This window comes from Heteronotia binoei, chromosome 3, assembly GCF_032191835.1.
Source record: "Heteronotia binoei isolate CCM8104 ecotype False Entrance Well chromosome 3, APGP_CSIRO_Hbin_v1, whole genome shotgun sequence".
NCBI classification, from domain to species: domain Eukaryota; kingdom Metazoa; phylum Chordata; class Lepidosauria; order Squamata; family Gekkonidae; genus Heteronotia; species Heteronotia binoei.
The window spans coordinates 114,437,649-114,457,791 of record NC_083225.1 but is presented as its reverse complement, the minus strand read 5'-3'; the positions used below and the strand labels follow the sequence as shown (position 1 = coordinate 114,457,791).

Here is a 20,143-nt window from a genome sequence, read left to right as displayed (position 1 = left end):
ATTCCTGTGGTCTGTCTCATTGTTCCGACTGGTGAGGCAATTGAGAGTCCATTGGACTGCAAGAAGATCAAATCAGTCAGTCCTAAGGGAAATCAACCCTGACTGTTCCTTGGAAGGTCAGATGCTAAAGCTGAAGCTTAAATACTTTGGCCACCAAATGAGAAGGGAGAAGATCCTGATGCTGGGAAAGACAGAAGGCAAAAGAAGAAAGGTATGGCAAAAGATGAGATGGCTGGACAGTGTTACTGATGTAACTAACATGAATTTGAGCAGATTTCAGAGGATGGTAGAAGACAGGAAGGTCTGGCATGACTTTGTCCATGGGGTCATAAAGAGTCGAACTCGATGGTGTAACTGAACAACAACAAATAGGAAAGGAAAGAGAAAATGGATGGAAAGGAGAGATGAGATGTGCCACAAGTCCTTGAGGGTCCCCTGCTTGTAGATAATATTTTCATTCAAAGCCACACATCCTCCCCCTGAATTATTGCCTACCACATGCTTTGTGATTAAAGCTGAAAAAGGAGTAAGCATTCTTTCATATGCTGTTAATTCATTGCAGCTCCATAAGGTTAATGAGAGAAACTAGGATTGCCGGCCTCCAGGTGGGGCCTGGAGATCTGCTTTTACAACTGTTCTCCAGCTGGCAGAGATCAGTTCCTCTGGAGAAAATGGCTGCTTTGAAGGGTGGAATCTATGGCATTATACCAGGGCTTTTTTGAGCAGGAATGCAGTTCCAGCTGGCTTGGCATCAGGACGTGTGGCCTAATATGCAAATGAGTTCCTGCTGGGCTTTTCTTACAAAAAAGCCCTGTGTGAAACAATGGTGAAGTCAGGGGTGTGTGGCCTAATATGCAAATGAGTTCCTGCTGGGCTTTTTCTACCAAAAAAGCCCTGCATTATACCATGCTGAGGCCCTTCCCCTCCCCAAACCCTGCCCTCTCCTGATCCACTCCCAAAGTCTCCAGGTATTTTCCAACACATACCTGGCAACCCTACTTCAGACTCAATATTGCCATATGATTGTTATAGCTAGTTAGGAGGAATAATACTAAAGGAGAATACCCTTTTATCAAGCTTACATTTCTTGTTTACACTGATAAGCTTCATGACTTCCTTTCAACAGAACAGTGTTCTGATTTCCACATGCCTCTGGAAGTTTTTTTTAACCATTGCCACAAATGTATTTCAGGCTGTGATTCTTACTTCCTGTAGCTGAATTCTGTGATGGTTGTGGTGTCACATTTCAGGATCATTTTATCATTAAAACTGGGAAGTGATGTCACCTGTTGTCTACATTTCAAGTGAGAAGTTAATTGATTTTACTGAACTCTAGCTGAGCTAGGAAGAAATTGTTAAGATTGCACCACTTTTAGCATATGATCAGCTTAAATAGCACTATAGGGAATTGTAATGCAGGCCAGATGGTGTCAGACATAGTGATTTTGAAAGAAATATGTTATTTGGGCACAAATAGCTGTAAAATCACTACTGATTCCATTGTCCTTTATGCAAAAGATCTAGTTGTGTTGAGGATGAGATATGAGTATAAAGGGGGGGGGGGATCACATTAGGGAGTTGTTGGGCCCTCCAGAACTGCTACACTTTCCCATCTCAAAATGTAGTCTAATAGTCTTCATATTTTCACAGGTCTGCTGATCTCATTCTGTCTCCATTTCCCCTTGTCATTCATGCATGTACCATACTGCTAGTTCCATGTTTCCTATCACATGGCTATTGCAGTCATTCTTAAACTATGTGCTAACAATGAAGCATTAGAAGTCTAAAGGTTCTCCCCCCCCCCAAAAAAAAAACCCCTTCCAAATGTATCTTTTACATTTTCTGGGCTGGAGTCACAAAAAGATAAATAGATTCTAGTGCTAAATTAGTGCAGAAATATCTGTTAGGAATTTACTTTGAGCCTTTTTGATAGAATCATTCATACACACACATACAGGACTTTTTTTGAGCAGGAACACACAGCAATGCAGTTCCGGCTGGCTTGGTGCCAGAGGGTGTGATCTAACATGCAAGTGAGTTCCAGATGGACTTTTTCAACAAAAAAGCCCTGTGCAAAACAATGGTGATGTCACAGGTGTTGCCTGATATACAAATGAGTTCCTGCTGGGTTTTTTTGACAAAAAAGCCCTGTGTATGTATATATGTGTGTGTATGTGTGTGTGTGTGTGTGTGTATATATAATTTTCAGACAGAATAATATTCACATAAAATAAGCTATTCTTCATTACCCCTGGGAAAATAATATTTCAAGTGATTTTAATAGATCACAATATAAAGCCATTCAAAGACATTCAAAGGCTAATTGTTGCTGCTTAAATACTTACCACATGCTTTCTTGTATTCATCAGAGCCATCTGGGCAGTGTGAAATTCCATCACAAAATTCATCTTTTTTAATGCAGCTTACACCATCAGCACAAAGATCATCAGGAGGTAAACATTTCACTAAAATTAATTTTAAATGAGAAATCGCATTATTCTGGAATATTTGCTTGACTTTAAAACTGCTTGGAACAACCTCAGAGAAATGTTCCTCTGCCACAAAAGAAAATTTTAAAATCCCTATTGAAATGACAATACACCACAGTGCAGAATAACAGAAAGGCGTAGGATTTCAGGGAGTGTTTTGAGTGACTTCAGCTAGAGCAGGGGTGATAAAATCATGCTCTGAAGGTGCACATATTTGTGCTCATGGAAATGCTTATTTATTTTGACTTTCAACTTCTATGTGGATCTGTTTTCTTTCAAAAGCTTAAGTTATGTTCATAAAGGCACTAGTGCAGAAACTCTTGATTCTAATGACATATAAAAGAGCAATATAAGGAAGCATGATCTAAATATCTGTTTAGAAAGAATGTCTATGAAAACGATCCTAAACAGGTCTACTCAATTTTATCCAATGGGGCTTAGTTTGATGAAAGCATTCTTAGGATTATAGCCCATATACCACAGAAGTCTCCAGTTTATATTCCCATGGAATGGAGAATGTTATGTGAATCAACAGGTTGGAGTTTCTTACTAAGGATGTAGGATGATGGAAATTTGTGATTATTATTTAACACCACTGGACCACATAGCACTCAAAATTCTAACACAAGCAAAGTTGGGTTATAGTTTACACACACAAAAAAAATTTAAACTGGGAGTTGACCTAAGGAAATCACAACCTTCAACAGAATAGTCACATGTTTGAGCAGCTATTCTCAACTGTTCTTCAGTTTTTTCCAATATTGTCTGCTGAGGGATTCAAAACATATGCATGTGAACACTTTGCCCTATAAGTCAGGTGTTCCCTGAGTTTACCATCTGATCGCAGATCTGACACTATACCAAGGGAAACTGGGGCTTTCTTATTCAAGTATAGCACAGAGGCAATGTTGTCCATACTTCCAGACTGATGTGAAAGTATCAAACTTAGAACAGGAGACAGCCATGTGCTCTTGTTCTAATGGTGCTAGTCTATTTGACAAATGTTACCTTAATAAAAGAGTGGAAATTTCCACTTTCATCAATAGTCGTATACCAAAACTCAATAAACATTTTTTTTCTTTAAGGTGCTACTGGACTCTTACTCTTTTCTACTGCTTCAAGAACGTTGTTAGTATTAAAAATGTTATGATTATGTCTTGTAACTTCAGAAAACTACACTACAGTGCCATCTACTGGAGACAGACAAAATGAGTCTATTTCAAAATGTTTTGTTCTATTCTCAGGGCCAAAACAAATGTAATGGAAACCACAAATCACTATTAGTCTGTTAGAAATAAACTATGAATATGCAAAACCATATTTTGACCAGGTACATGCAGCAGAGGAAAAGGGAATTTAATTTCAAGCCATTCTCATGCTAGCTTTAAAATTGGACTCCCTGCACTATTGCAGCTTTGAAGAGGAAAAGACATAGCTTTCTAAAAACCAGTCTGCCCCTATTTAAATGTTCTTTTTTCCTAAACAGAATATAAAAATCTATGCATCCAGTAATTCCTTTTAATGGTCATCAATAGTTGTGAACTCTGATTACAAAAAAAAAAAAGAAATATTTAGTAGATTTCAGACATTCTCAGAGCTACAATACTGTTATTGGCCTCCTCCAGGGCTTTTTGCTTAGAAAAAGCACAGCAGGAACTCATTTGCCTATTAGGCCATGCCCCCTGATGCCAAGTCAGCTGGAACTGCATTCCTGTGCATTCCTGCTAAAAAAAAAAAAAGCCCTGGCCTTTTTCCTGGGTTTTTTTGTCTGTGTGAGTTATGGGTGTTTATATGTTTTTGTTGAATTATTGTACGTGTATACTTTATTTTAACTGTTTTTAATGTTGAAATGATTTAAGATTTTAATGCTGAAATGATTTAATGTTTGATGTTCACCTTCTTAATGGGTAGAAAAACAACATAGAAATGTTTTGAATAAACAAACAATATTTGAAATGATGAAAAAGATTGAAAATGTCACAGGACAGGTCCAAAAGTGTCAATGACAGCACATAATCTGTTGTCACTGAAGAAAACCATCCTAAGACAGTCAACTCAGAATCCTGTTCAAGTCTGTTATGATAGCACTGTAAACCTTCTAGCTAAACCAAATTATTCTTGGACAATCTGCCCAGGTGTCTCTGTCCTTACTGATCAGCTCCTAATTTTAAACAGCTACTTATCAACAATGGGCCAATTAACAGAAACAAACCCAGAACCCATGTTTTGAATAACCAATCATTATTACACTAACTGCATATCTTGCAGTAATTTTAGTTTTAGTTTTACACAGAAATGTCACTGTATTTCATGGTATTCAGATTACTGATTGTAGTGTTTACAAGGTTCTCCCCCCCCCAACGGTTTATCAGTTTGAAACACAACTTAAATCAGTGGTGTCAAATGACCAGCCTATGGCCCAGAACCAGCCCACCCAGAGCTTTAATAAGGCCCACCGGGCTCTTCTCCCTCCCCGCCTGCCCTTACCCTTTGAAGCTCCAAGGGTGCTGAAGTTCTCTGCTCCTTCTGCCTTGTCTGGCTGAAGTATGAAACAAAGCTGCAAAGAAAATGCAGAGTGGATTTTCCATTAAGGTCTCTGTGCCCAGATAGATAGGGTCCAGAGACCTTAATGGAAATGCATCCCACATTTTCCTTGCAGCTCTGTGCTGTTTCAGCATTCCTATAGCCGGACTGAAACTCCTGGAGTTGTGTCCTTGCAAATAAAGGGTTGATGCTTCAAGCCAACTTGCCTCTGCTCAGAAGACTTGGGAACTGGTGCCTAGTGAGTACTCTTACTTGGAACCTACAGCTAACGGGGAATATTACACTTGAGAGCCACTGCCAAGCTGAGTAGCCACTTGAGAGCCACTGCCAAGCCGGGGTGGGGGGAAAAGAAGCTTGCAATGCTATTTCATTGTTTTCCCAGGCTCAGAACAATTTATATTTTTAGTTTCTGTTGTGATCCTTGTGCTTTTTCTTGCTTTTTATTTTCAAAATTGCATTGCCAAACTCCACTATTCCACCACTTTTCATGTTTTCCCAGGCTCAGGACATTTTATATATTTAGTTTCTGCTGTGATCCTTGTGCTTTTTGCTGATACTTTATTTGTAAAATTGCGTTGCCAAATCCCACTGTCCCCCCACCTTTCCATTTTAAACAAAATATCACAAATGTTTTAAACAAGTTTGCATTTTAAGTTAAAACATAATTTCTTCAATTGTTTGTCTGTGTCCTTTATAAAGTTTATATTTCTGCTACCTGACATTACATTTTATGACACATGTGGCTCAGCCTCACAAAGTCCCATTTGTGTCAGATCCAGCCCTCCTAACAAATGAGTTTGACACCTCTAACTTCAATGGTGCTTCAAAAATGGTGAAGATCCTGGAAATATATAGTGATATCCTTTGGGAATAAAGAATATTTGACCCAAAAAGCATATCAATATATTTAATTCTCAGTTTGGTCCAAAAATACATTGGGAATCACCCAACTGGATCATAATTTTCCCAAACAGAGGCTGCCAGGGGAGGGAAGGAAAGTGAAGGAGAGGTGGACATAGAAATATAGGCTGGCTGGTGGATTGAAAGTAGAGAAGGAAGCAGAAAAAGTGGGGAGGCAAGGGGACTTCCAGAGAAAGGAAAGGTGAAAAAACAGGGGAGGGAGAAATGAAATGTCCAATACCCCATCTGTCATATTGTTTTCACTAACCTATAGTTGCCAGAGGAGTGCTGGTAGTGTATGTTCCCAAACCTTCAAAGCAAAAGAAAAATGCATATCAGGAATTATTTTTGAAACAATTGTTCTGCTACTAATTGTGGAAATTTAATGCAATAATGTGCAACATTATTAGTGGCATTTGTGTGTAGCTTAAGAGCTTGGAGGTACTTATGTGCTCAACCATTCTTTCTGAAATTAAAATTTGTATAGTGGCCAAGAGTGCCCTCTACCAAGAGTGCTTACCTGTGTTCTCCTTTATTAGACTCAACTGATCTGGCCATGCTTCTGTAACTTCATAACTAGATTAGCGTAATGTGCCCTACACTGGGCTGCCCTTGAAGACAACTCAGATATGCCAAATCTTCAGAATATGGCATACTGATTATTGTTAGGACTTGCTGATGGGAACAAACCTCAGCTATTTTGAAACTGCCATATTGGCTGCTGGTTTATTTCCAAATCCAATTAAATATCCTTCATGGTTTAGGACCCACATATCTAAATAAATGTCTCCTTTCATAGGTCCTTTTTTATTTATTTGTTTGATTCAATTTATATGCTGCCTTACCCTGCAAGCAGCTCAAGAGCCAACTGTGGTCCTCAAAGTACCATCTATTAGCAGTTAATGCACTTAGGGTAGGGAAGTCATTTTCATGCAATCTGAATTTCACAATAAATTGGGGATGGGCACAAAGCAAACCACAAATCAAATGTCATGATTTTTGCCCTATTTGTAGTTTGTGAACTGAAGTCTGTGACAGATCTACCATCAAAAACATCCACAGACTTTGAAGACAGTTTGTGGTGGTTTGCATATATAGCACAAAGCAGGGTTTTAAAGGAAATCTGGGTCACTTTAACCCTCTACTTTCTGTTCCCTGTGAAAGCCCCCCAAAAGTTGAGTGGTGGGGAGCTCCCCACTGCTCAGCTGTTTTTCAGGATTTTTGAAAACCCCATTGAAAGGAACTACAGTCCCTTTCAATGGGATTTTCAGGGCCATGAAGCACAAACTGATTTGGTTCATGAACAAACCTCCTGGTTCAGTTTGGTTCATAGTTCAGCCATGAATCACAAATTGACACAAACCACATTTTCTGAGTTTGTGTTCATCCCTACAGCCAATATCAGCTTACTACCCACTACAAAGAGCTTTCATTTATGAGGTATTAAAAAAGGTACAGGTTAATGTGAGCTCAAGGATTTCTGAGGGTTATTCTTGACTCATCTGAATGCGACAAAATTTTGCAAATTGACCCATTTAAAAACAGTCCCATGCCTTGTGTTATTTCATATACATACTGATTCACCAATATTACTTTGAAACTTAAGAAGTCAGAATTTGTTATTCAGCTGCTGTGTTAAATAGCACTGTTATATTCTGTGCAAGGAACAAAAAATAATTATATGATTGTTAGTGAAGGTGCTGCCAGTGAAGTCATTTCCACCCCAATTTATCACTTTTGATGTAGGAAATGTAATGAAAGTTGGGAAAGAGGATAAATCTGGGGGTTAGTTGGATTGCAGTGACTGATATACACATAAACAAGTCTCTAAATCTATAAAAGGCTAGGTAGTCAAGAACAAATTGCCAACCTTCGCTGGATTATGGAGAAAGCACAGGAGTACCAGAAAAAAGTCTATTTCTGCTTCATTGACTACACTAAAGCATTTGATTTTGTGGATCACAACAAACTGTGGTAATTCTTTAAAGAGATGGAAGTACCAGACCACCTCACTTGTCTCCTGAGAAACCTGTATAAGGATCAAGAAGCAACTGTCAGAATGGGATATGGAACAACTGATTGGTTTAGAATGGGAAAAGGAGTTTGACAAGGATGTCAAGGATAAACAAGTCATGGCAGACTAACCTTATCTCCTTTTTTTTTTTTTTGAGAAAATATCTACCTTGTTAGATCAGGGGAATACTGTAGACATAGCTTTTCTTGATTTCAGTAAGGCTTTTGATTAGGTTCCACATACTATCCTTGTTGACAAGTTGGTAAAATGTGGTTTGGATCCTGTTACCATTAGGTGGATCTATATCAGGTTGACAGATTGCACCCAAAGAGTGCTTGTGAATGGTTCCTCATCCTCTTGGAGAGGAGTGACAAATGAAGTGCCTCAAGGATCTGTCCTTGGGCCTGTTTTTTTCAGCATCCTTATAAATTATTTGGATGAAGGAATCAAGGAAATGCTTATTAAATTTGCAGATGATACTAAATTGGGAGGGGTTGCAAATACAGTAGAAGACAGAGACAGGATCCAGGATGATTTTGACAGGCTGGAAAACTGTGCTGAGACCAATGCAATGAATTTTAACAGGGATAAATGTAAAGTTCTGCATTTAGGTAAGAAAAATACCAAGTATTGTTATAGGATATGGGAGATTTGTCTGGGCAGTAGTATGTGCGAAAACGATCTAGGAGTCTTAGTGGACTATATGCTGAACATGAATCAACAGTGTGATGCAGTGGATAAAAAGTCAAATGAAGTATTGTGCTGTATTAACAGAAGTATGGTTTCCAGATCACACAAAGTGATGGTATTCGTAATCTTGCAGCCTGCAGCGTAGCTGCTAGGCTGCTTAGAGCTGTTTGCCCTCCAGGGCGGGAGAGTTGGACTGCGCGCTGTTTGGGCGCGCTTTACAGGGGGCGGGGTTTAGCCGAATCAACGGCTAGCTCCCCGTCCCTCTCTTCAGTCCCTCGATGATCGGAGCGTGATCGAAGGGCTGTCTTCGTCGGCGTGCTTTTGCGGCTTTCTTGGAGCGCGTTCGAGGGAGCGCGGGGCTCATCGGGAGCCTTTGCGGCGTTCTGGCACTTCGGAGGGGGCGAGTTCTGCTCCTCGTGAAGCGCGGCGGCGGCGGCGGCCTTATCGTGGAGTGGATCTTCGGCGGCAGGCTGAGTGGCTTTTGGGGCTGGGGGCTAATGTAGTTAGCCAGATTAGCCTGGTTTTGTTGGGGTGGTTAGCCTAGCCTTGTGGATTGGGTGGTTAGCTTAGCCTGGTGAGTTTGGGTGGACGCCGGGGTTCCTTGTTACTGCATTTAGAGTGGGCTTCTATTTTATGCTGCAGGAGCTTGGTTGCCCAGGGTGTTAAAGCTGCAGTACTGCAGCTTGGGCTAATGCAGCTCAAAACACTGGTGGAAGCGTGGGCCAGGTGAGGGGCTTAAGGTGGCATTTGTCTTCGCGCGAGGTGGCCGTCTGCTGAAACCCCAGTATCACCCTGGGTTGCAGTGGAGCACCTTGGTTATAGTGGAGCAACCCTTGGTTATAGCGGAGCAGCGTTGGGTTGCTTTAGTTTTGGCTGCTGCTAGGCAGTTTGGGCGGCCATTTAGGGTATCCTGAGTGAGGGGAAGAAAGGCAGTTGGGCGGCCATTTTGAGGTGCTGGTAGCTGGGGCTGTTGCCGTGCAGTCTGGGCGGCCATTTTAGGTTCTTTGGAAAAAGGGGTGGAAAGACAGTTGGGCGGCCATTTTAGGTCCCATTTTTAAGGAAGGTGGGCACGATGTCTGGGGGTAAAGGTTCCGGCAAGTCTAAGGGCAAGAAGCCTGCACCCAGACCAGCTAAAGCTCCCGCCAGGAGGCCACCACCTCCGTCATCATCTTCAGATGAGGAGGGTGAAGGGGCGGTGGATTTTAATATCTTGGGTAGGCTGCAGGCTTTGGAGCAGGCGGCGGGTGTTCCTTCCTTAAGTGTGGGGGGCGATGTTAGGCATTCCAAAAAGGCACGGCAGGCTAACATTCTCACCAGATTGTCCATTCTTGAGGGCAGGTCTGGTGGAGTTATGCCTGTCAAGGATGCTGGTTCCGGTGGCCCCGATGCAGGTGCGGTGGAGGAGGCGCGGACGTCGGGCATTGGTTTGCCGGTGGTGCCAGCTGGATTTGGAGGTAGGTCCGGTGATGGTTTGCAAGTTGGGTCTGGGCAGGTTTGGCCATGGGGAGCATGGGGACCTGCTACAGTAGCCGGGCTGGGCACCTCAGGGTTAGGCTTAGGTGTGCCTACTCCTTCTGGGGCCGGGCTGGTGCAGAATTGGGCTTGGCCAGGGGGGCAGAGTTGGTCTGGTCCCATTTTGGGCGCACCATCGCAGTATGGGATGGTGCCTTTTGCAGACTTGCCTTTTGGGGAGGTTGCTTTGCCACTCGGGGACCATTTGCTTCCTGCTACAAGGGAGAAGATTTTGAAGGGAGAGTATGTGGACATATTTTCCCTTCTTTATCGAGAAATGGAAAAGAAAGACAAGGAGGAATTAGATGAAAAGGAAAAGGAGAAGCTGCGGAAGAGAAAGGTTGACAGAACATGGGCTAATTGGTTGCCTGGGTTCTGCATTTATGCTGGGGTAATTGCCAGGGCGCAGCCGTGGCGGGCGGCATCATTGTTCCAACATTTGGACATTATTTATAAAGGTTATACTGCCTTTAGTGGATCAGCCTGGTTACAGTATGACCAGGAATTTAGGATGCGGGCTGCCCTATATCCGTCCATCCAGTGGGACCGGATTCACCAGCAGCTTTGGCTGCAGGTTATGTCTCCGGCCAGGCCTAACCTGGGTGACCGTTCAGATAGTGGTCACTTAGTGAGTAGGGCGTCCTCATCCGCTTCGTCGAGCTCTCCCCGCGGTACAGCGGGGCAGGCGGTTCAACCCCGCTTGCTCTGCTGGGACTTTGGATCCCTGGGGGTGTGTAATAGAAAGGTGTGCCAGTTCAAGCACGCCTGCCCCTTGTGTGGTGGATCCCACGCTTTTGACAGCTGCCCTAGAGCCCGGGGGCGCAGGAATCAAAAGAAGCCTGGCGGGGGCGGAGGAGCTTTTCCAGCCAAGAAAGGGCCCCAGCCCGATAAGGGTGGGACCGCTTAAGCGATGGCTAGCTAAGTATCCTAGGAGGGCGGACGCTTTGTACCTGTTGGAGGGTTTTAAGTTTGGGTTTAGGATCCCTTTTCAGGGGCCTCGAGTTGCGTTTATGTCTAGAAATCTTAAGTCTGTTAAAGGTTTGGAACAGGTTGTTAGAGACAAGATCGCTAAGGAGTTGGCAGAGGGAAGGATCCTTGGTCCTTTTTCACAGCCTCCAGTGCCTACTTTGAGGGTCTCGCCGTTAGGTGTGGTGCCCAAAAAGACGCCTGGTGAATTTCGTTTGATTCACCATTTGTCTTTTCCTAGGGGGCAGTCAGTGAACGATGGGATCCCAGAGCATTTATGCTCTGTCAGGTATACCAGCTTCGACCAGGCTATCGCCGTGGTGAGGCATTGCGGGGTGGGGGCTGAGTTGGCGAAATGCGATATTAAGTCTGCGTTCCGCCTTTTGCCCGTCCACCCCGGTGACTTTGATCTCTTAGGATTTTCTTTTGAGGGCCAATTTTACATGGACAGAGCATTGCCAATGGGCTGCTCTGTGTCATGTTCCGCTTTCGAGCGTTTTAGCACGTTTTTAGAATGGGCTGTGCGAAAGAAAGTGGGGTTGCAGGACGTTGTTCATTATTTGGACGACTACCTGTTTGTGGGGCCCGTGGGGACAGGGCAGTGTGGCCAGTTGCTGGCTGGTTTTGCCGAGCTCACTACTGAACTTGGGGTACCCTTAGCTCCGGAAAAAACGGAAGGTCCAACCCAGAGGCTGACCTTCCTGGGGATTGAGATTGACACGATTGATCAGTTGTCTAGGGTGCCTTTGCAGAAATTGGGGGAGTTGAGGGATAGGATTAGTGCATTTCTTCATAGGAGGAAGGTCACTCTGCTGGAATTGCAGCAGTTGGTGGGGCACCTCAACTTTGCTTGCAAAGTGGTTGCTCCTGGAAGGGCTTTTCTTAGGAGACTGTGTGATGCTATGGCAGGGTTACGCTTGCCCCAGCATAGAACTAGGGTTACCTGCAGCATGAGGGATGATCTGAGGGTTTGGCTGGAATTTTTGGAGTCGTTTAACGGGGTCTCCTTTTGGAGGGGCGACTTGATGCTTGAGGCCGAACTACAGGTCATGTCTGATGCTGCAGGATCTTTAGGCTTTGGTGTTTATTTTCGCGGACATTGGTGCGCGGATGTTTGGCCTGATTCCTGGACGCAGGTAGGGGTGAATCGAGATCTTACGTTTCTCGAGTTTTTTCCCATTTTAGTTGCGGTTTGGCTGTGGGGGAAGGATATGGCCAATCACACTGTCCATTTTTGGTGTGATAACATGGCAGTAGTCCACGTCATTAATTCCCTTTCATCCAAATCGCAGAGGGTAATGAGGTTGGTGAGGGCCTTCACTCTGCGCTGCTTGCGGCTTAACATATTGTTTTTAGCCAGGCATGTTCCTGGGGTGAGCAACGGGGTGGCTGATGCTCTATCTCGTAAACAGATGGAGAGGTTTTGTCAGCTGGCCCCGGAGGCAGATGGAGAGCCGGTGCCAATGCCCCAGGAGCTATGGCAGATTGGAGAGCCGAAGCCTGCAGAGCGATAGGCCTAGCCATTGCGCCCAGCACTCGGAAGTCTTATGAGCGGGCCGTGCGGCAGTTTGAAGGCTTTCGGGCTGAGGTAGGGTATCGCAGGGTTTGGCCCCTCCCGGTGGAGGAATTGCTCCATTACTGTGTGTCTTTGTGAGGTAAGGGGTTGGCCGTGCGATCTATTAGGGGGTGCCTTTCTGCATTGGCTTTTGCAAGTAAGGCACTCGGTTATAGGGAAGATACAGCAGATTTTCGTCTTCGAAAGATGCTGGAGGGGTGGGCTAGAGAAGCCGGACCCAGGGCTGATACGCGGAATCCGGTGTCTCCGTCGATTCTGCAGGGGTTGAAGAGGGTATGGGGCGTGGTGTGTGCCTCGCCTTTTGAGGCATGTTTATTTCATGCCGCGTCCTTGTTGGCCTTTTTTGGGGCGCTTAGAGTAAGTGAGCTGGTTGCTCAGTCTAGAAACGATGTTTCTGGTAGGGCTTTGCAGCTGAGGGACCTGAGGTTGTTGGGGCCTAAGGCGGTTGTTACTGTCCGTCGCTCAAAGACGGATCAGTTGCAGCGGGGTACTGTGCTTGAGCTGGGTAGTTGTTCGGAGCTCGAGTTGTGTCCAGTTAATGCGTTGGCTGCTTATTTGGCAGTGCGCGGGCCCAAGGACGGATTTTTGTTTATACACATGGATGGTAAGCCATTAACGAAGCACCAGTTCTGGGCGGTTACGTCTAGGGCGCTGGGTGAGTTAGGGCTATCAGGGGTGCGGTTTGGTACACACTCCTTTAGAATTGGGGCGGCCTCGACAGCGGCTGCTATGGGGTTGCCTTCCACCTCTATTCAGAGGCTGGGGCGTTGGCGTTCTTCAGCCTACAAGGCATACATCCGCCCCTTTTACGGGCAATGAGTGCATTGGATTGTGCGCATGAGTTGGTTCCGTTTGTGTTTAACGGTTTTTCTCTTTTTAGATGCTGCTGTTCCTGGCCAGAGGAGCCGGTGCCGAGTTCTCATCTGCGGCCATAGCTACGTCTTTTGGGCTGGTCTTCAAGCACGGAGAACTGCGGTCGGCTCTCAGCTGGGACTCAGCCAGCATGCGGTTATCGAATGGCAGGGGCGCCGGGGCCTCCAGTGGCCAGGCTTGCTGCCGTTGTTATTTAAAGATAGAGCGGGTCCTCCTCCACAGGTCTTAATGGTTCACCTGGGAGGTAATGATCTGGGGTTATTGAAGGGTAAGGCCTTGGTGTGGCAAGCCCGGGATGACTTCCAGCGCATCAGGGAGCGATGGCCAGAGACCACGATAGTTTGGTCAGCCATGCTGCCCCGCCAAGTGTGGCGTCATGCTGTGGACCCTGCAGCCTTAGAAAGAGCTAGGTATAAGGCCAATAAAGAAATTAAAAAGTTACTTGCAAAGGGTTTGGGCCACTATTTACCCCATCCGGATATTTCAGCGAGATGTCCTGACCTCTACAGAGGGGATGGGGTGCATCTCTCGGAAAAGGGTAATGTGCTTTTTCTGAGAGATTTGCAGCAAGGGTTGCGGGTGGCTTTGGGCCTCCCGGTGGGTACTAAGCCCTAAGTAGAGACTTGGCCTTATTAGTGGCAGGTTTTAGGGGTTTAGGACACTATGCGGCTAGGGGAGGACTGTGAAGCATCCCCCACTTTGGGGGAAATTTTGGGGTCTGGCATGATCGGCCTTGGGGTTTGGAGACCCGGGTTGGAGAATGCAGACTGTCCAGGAGGCTCGGCTAGAGGGTGCCTTTCCGCCGAGACGTGCGTCTGGGTTTGGGCCCTCTGGTGCGGGCCTCCCTGCTGGGCCTGCCTGGAGGGAGCTGAGCAGCTCAGCTCCGGAAGGGGGGCTGGGCCCTCGCCCGTTAATGGCAGGGGAGCGGTCGCGGTGACCCCTAGCCCTGGCCAGGCCGCTGGTGGGGTTCCCTTGCTGTTCATGTTGTAAGTTAATAAAGTGGCCCAATTTCAATCCAATATATCGTGTCCGACTCGTTATTCCGACCTTGGTGGGCAATGCTTTGCTCTGCTCTGGTAAGACCTCACCTGCAGTATTGTGTTCAGTTTTGGGCACCACATTTTAAGAAGGATATAGACAAGCTGGAACAATTCCAGAGGAGGGCAACAAAGATGGTGAGGAGTCTAGAGACCAAGTCCTACAAAGAAAGGTTGAAGGAGCTGGGCATGTTTAGCCTAGAGAGAAGGCGGCTGAGAGGTGATATGATCACCATCTTCAAGTACTTTAAGGGCTGTCATATAAAGGATGGTGCAGAATTGTTTTCTGTGTCCCCAGAAGGTAGGACCAGAACCAACAGGTTGAGATTAAATCAAAAGTTTTCAGCTCAACATTAAGAAGAACTTCCTGACCGTTAGAGGGGTTCCTCAGTAGAACAGGCTTCCTTGGGAGATGGTGGGTTCTTCTTCTTTTGAGGTTTTTAAACAGAGGCTGGATGGCCATCTGACAGCAATGCGGATCCTGTGAATTTTTTGGGGCGGGGATATTTGTGAGTTTCCTGCATTGTTCAGTGGGTTGGCTCGATGACCCTGGAGGTCCCTTCCAACTCTATGATTCCACCCTGCTTATTTCATTTATATGCAGACTACATCATGCGGAATGCCATCCTGGATGAATCACAAGCTGGAATTAAGATTGCCAGGAAAACATTAACAACCTCAGATATTCAGTTGACACCACTCTAATGGCAGCAAGTGAAGAGGACCTAAAGAACCTCTTGCTGAGGGTGAAAGAGGAGCCCGCAAAAATGGGCTTGAGACTCACCATCAAAAAAACTAAGATCGTGACATCCGGCCCCATCACTCCTTGGCAAAATGAAGGGGAGGACATGGAAGTAGAGACAGACTTCACATTCCTGGGATCCAAGATCACTGCAGATAGTGACTGTAGTCATGAAATTAAAAGATGTTTGCTCCTTGTAAAGACAGCTATGGCAAACCTAGGCAGGATAATAAGAAGTAGAAACATTACCCTGCCAACAAAAGTCTGTATAGTCAAAGCTATGGTATTCCCAGTAGTAATGTATGGCTGTGAGAGTTGGCCCATAAGGAAGGCCGAGGGCAGAAGAATAGATGCTTTCGAATTGTGGTGCTGGAGAAAATTCTTGAGAGTCCCTTGGACTGCAAGAAGTTCAAATCAATCAGTCCTAAGGGAAATCAACCCTGACTGTTCCCTGGAAGGTCAGATGCTGAAGTTGAAGCTCAAATACTTTGGCCACCAAATGAGAAGGGAGCACTCACTGGAGAAGATCCTGATGCTGGGAAAGACAGAAGGCAAAAAAAGAAGGGGACGGCAAAAGATGAGATGACTGGACAGCATTACTGATGTAACTAACATGAATTTGAGTGGACTTTGGAGGATGGTGGAAGACAGGAGGGCCTGGCATGACTTGGTCCATGGGGTCGCAAATACTATGCAACTGAACAACAACAATTACCTTTGTTACTTGACATTCAATATCTGAGATGTTTTCCTTTCTTCAATACAGTGCACAATAGTAATTTGTAGTTGATTTGACAATATATTATTTTTATCTCAAGTAGTTAATACTTAATATTTATTATTTTGTCATTTATGCTACTGATAATAAATTGAATATGCTATTCAGTTTAAAAATAATAGTTTGAAAAACCTAGAAATTTTAAATATTATTTTATATAAGGCTAGCTCATTTTTCCCTGCAGCCACTGTGGCCGGACCTGCCTGTCCCGCATTGGTCTTGTCAGCCACCAGCGAGCCTGCAGCAGACGTGGACTACTGCACCCTTCTTAAATCTTCGTTCACGAAGTCAAGCCGAGAGAGAGAGAGAGAGAGAGAGAGAGCTCATACATAGTATATTTCACATCATATTAAAGCCAAACCTGAAATTTGTTGAAGTGTTTGTTGAAGTGTTTTTAATGTAGTACAATAAACTAATTAGTCCCAGCATTTTTGCGTAGACTTTAAGCTTAATTGGTTTTAATTCGTATGCCATCTAGGTTCACCAAGTTCCATATTTCACATCCTTACCAATATAAATTTATAAGGAATCTTACTTGAGGATCCAATAATTATAGCACTAATGCTTTATAGAATTGTACAAAGAGGAGCAAATGGGGCTATCTGTCCCTGCTTGGCCTTCCCGCGCCACAGGAGGTTCAAGTGAGAAGGGCGTGTGCACGGAGGGCTCCTCAAGAGGAGCCCTCTGTGCAAATGGGACATGATTTGGGTCAACACTGGGGGCCTTCCCACTGAAGGACAGGGGCAGAGCCTTGCCTGGGGTGGCAAAAAAACCCAGCACCAGCCCTGGGAACAGGAAGGAACCAATAAGAGTAATTTAGCAAATGGGATGTTTCAAGGCTTTAAAAGAAAATAATGGTTACCTGTTACTTGTATGCTGCTCATATCAATGACGAAAGTCTGAAAATGGACACTTTTATTTCCTTCAATGCCCAAAGCTAGTTCATTTTTTATCTTTACATCAGATAACCATTGTACAAAGAAGAGGCTGAATACCACAGTAACACTGCCATTTCTGCCAAATAAACAATACAAAAGAGGAAATTAACTATCAAAACAAGGCTGTTACAAATAGGCCTAACCTTAGGCAAATAATATACGCTTAACAAGAATGAGTAGGGATGGCATGGCTTGGCTTCCCTCCCTCACCCTCAACTTGCTGGAATGTGAGGAACAGGGCCCACTGGAGTGGTGAAATAATACAGCCTTAATATAGCCTGAAATAACATAGGCTTAACAAAGGTGCATTAATGTTTCTACAAGGCTATAAATCTTTCCCCTGCCTTTGGAATACCCCTTAGCTTGCAAGAATCTGAACACAGAGAAAGTAAAACAGAGAACTCAAAATTTTAGTTGGAGTTAGCTAAAGTTAATAGTCTTTTGATGTGCAATTAATTTTCAGAAAGTAGTACAAAAGTAGCAGTTTTACTTCCTGTTTTCAGTGTATGCTTTCTTCCAATATGCTCTAGTCTGTTGCATACATATAAGTGAACTGATATTACAAATGCACCTCAGTATTCCCTCAAATACAAAGAGAACTAAACCATGTAACACTGTCCCTGAACTTTTCATTTCATTTCTGCATGCAACAGTAGAAATGAGAGGGAAACTAATGGTAATTGTCCTAGCAGTTTGCCTACTCTCATGATACTAGGTAAATTGCAGTGAGGTTTAATTGATGAGGGGTGAGGGATAGAGGACGCTGAGCAGGAAAAAATGCCCTGACCATTCAGCTTCTATTTTCATGTGCATCCTGAACATCTAGTTAAAAGAGACAGCAATCAAAGCAGGCCTATTCACAATATTATTTGGGGCAATAAGACTTACTCCTAGAAAAGTCTTCAAAGGATTATAATGTTAGTTTTCCAGGGCATTATTAGTTACAATCATACAAATCATGTAAGTAAATGTATGGATCTTGCAAAATATTCAGAAAAACCATAATATTCAAGGATACATAATAGTTTCATACAACAAAAGTTACAAGGTGTTACAGTTCACAAAATTAACTCTTATGAAGGTGAAAATTATCATCTTCCCTATAACATACCATATCAAACCTTTAATGGCATAACAGTTGCAAAAAAAAAATACACAGAATATAAAAATTTAAATATTGGAGATAAAATCAAAATGAAACCAAGCTTACAGATGCATTCATACATGGTCAGATTTAAATTTAAGGATGTCAGCCAAAAATTTTGCCACAGCCTCGCTAAACCCGCCCCCCCTCAGTATCGTTCAATAAATAATAACAGAGTGGAAGAATAGACAAATATGGGGAGAAAGAAAGCTTGCAAAATAAATCTTTACGGAGATTATGATAAAAGGAACAATCAAGCAATATATGCTGAACTGAGTTGGGAATATTTGCTCCACAGGAACAGAGTCTGCTGCCTAAAGGGACTCGATTATATCTCCCTTGTAAAACTTTGGAGGGAAACGCATTTAGTCTAGCCAACATAAATGCCCTGCGATGACTTGGAATGGTTAAATCTGATAGATAATGGGGCATTTTGCCGCAGAAAGCATAAAGACCTAAGGAAGCTGGGGAGCAAATATAAGGGTCTGTTGGACATAGTTTCATTTTCTCCAACACCAACAGTCTCAGTTTAATGCATCCGAAGATATATGACTCATCAGAAGTAAAAAAATCATCAATCTCTATCCCCAACTGGTTAAGTTTGGACATAAGAACTGCTGACCAGGATAAAATATATGTGTCTCTTTTCATACAATCAAGAAGGCTGTTAGGATCTGTTCTAATGTGAATTTTGAGCCAGAATTTAAACACTGCAATCCAGACTTTTGTCTCCATCAAAGACTGACCCACTTCAGAGCAGAGAGCAAAGTAGGACACACATTTTGGCATACCAAGAATTTGTCTAAAGAGTGAGGCTTGAATGCCCTCCACTTTTCTTGTAAATGCTGAGATCCATATAGGGATACCATAGAGAATTTGGGCTAGCGTTTTAGCTTTGAACACCTTAATTGCTGCCGGAACTAATTGGTTGCCCCTTGCAAAGAAAAAACTGTTTAATTTGAGCAACCAAACATTTAGCCAAGTTGACAGTGTTGTTACGATGTGAAACCCAGCTACACTAGTGATTAAAAGTGATCCCCAAGTATTTAAAAAAAATTGTTTACTCAATTGTTGAGATGCCAATAAACCATCTCTGTGGGCGCCAGCAATTTGAAAAGACAACTACTTTAGATATGGCATAATTGATAGAGAGTGAATTACAATTACAGTAGTCATAGAAGGCATTCAAATACCTTTGCAGGCCTCTAGAGTTACTGGAGGCCAGACCGGCATATCAGTAACTGTGGGGTTTGTTGAGATAGGAGGGGATACACATAGAGCAGCAAAAATGTTAGAGAAGTAATCAACCCATGTTTGTGCAGAAATATTTGGGTCAGTAACAGAATTGTTTTTTAGATTACCCGAAATGATTCTCCAGAAAGCCTTATTATCATTAGATTTTATCGAGTGGTAAAGTTGGCCCCAATTATTCTGAAAGAAAACTTTCTTTTTGGCTGTAATAAGCTCCAGGTAGGCTGTCTTACAAGCAATATAGGCCTTAATTTTTGTTGGGTCTTTGGCGTGTCAGGCCTCTTTAAATAGTGTTCTCAGTTCTTGTTTCCAAGCTAAACTATATCAAACCAGCTAGAGAAAGTGGACCTAGACAAGATCACAGGTTTAACTTTAGCACTACAGTAATCAATTAATAATGAGAATCCTGAAAGGATTGTATCATCTGAATTGTAATTTATGATTGAATCCCTTAATCTGAACAGTGCTTCAGAGCCAAAGAGGGAAGAAAACTCCCTTTCTTGATTTTTTTTAGAACATTCTCAGATTGGGAAAATGATACCATATTAACCTCCAGATCCAATCTTAAAGATAGAATTAGGGGCAAGTGGTCACTTTCCATGCGCGAATCAATGTAAAAGTTATCAATAGATGACAGAAGGTTGGGTGAACCCAAACAAAAATCTATCACACTGCAACCCCATGTGGAA

The 20,143-nt window shown here is 43.6% G+C and overlaps 1 protein-coding gene across 1 annotated transcript in view; it reads right to left on the bottom strand.

Annotated features, from left to right (window-relative positions):
• Nucleotides 1–20,143, bottom strand: part of TMPRSS15 (transmembrane serine protease 15) — a 158,409-nt gene that overhangs the window by 91,017 nt on the left and 47,249 nt on the right. Inside the window, exons 4-6 of the mRNA XM_060235273.1 lie at nt 16,984–17,135; nt 6,202–6,243; nt 2,346–2,465 (exon numbers count right to left, since the gene is read on the bottom strand). Of these exons, the coding sequence (XP_060091256.1) occupies nt 2,346–2,465; nt 6,202–6,243; nt 16,984–17,135 (314 nt within the window). The remainder of the gene's footprint in view (nt 1–2,345; nt 2,466–6,201; nt 6,244–16,983; nt 17,136–20,143) is intronic.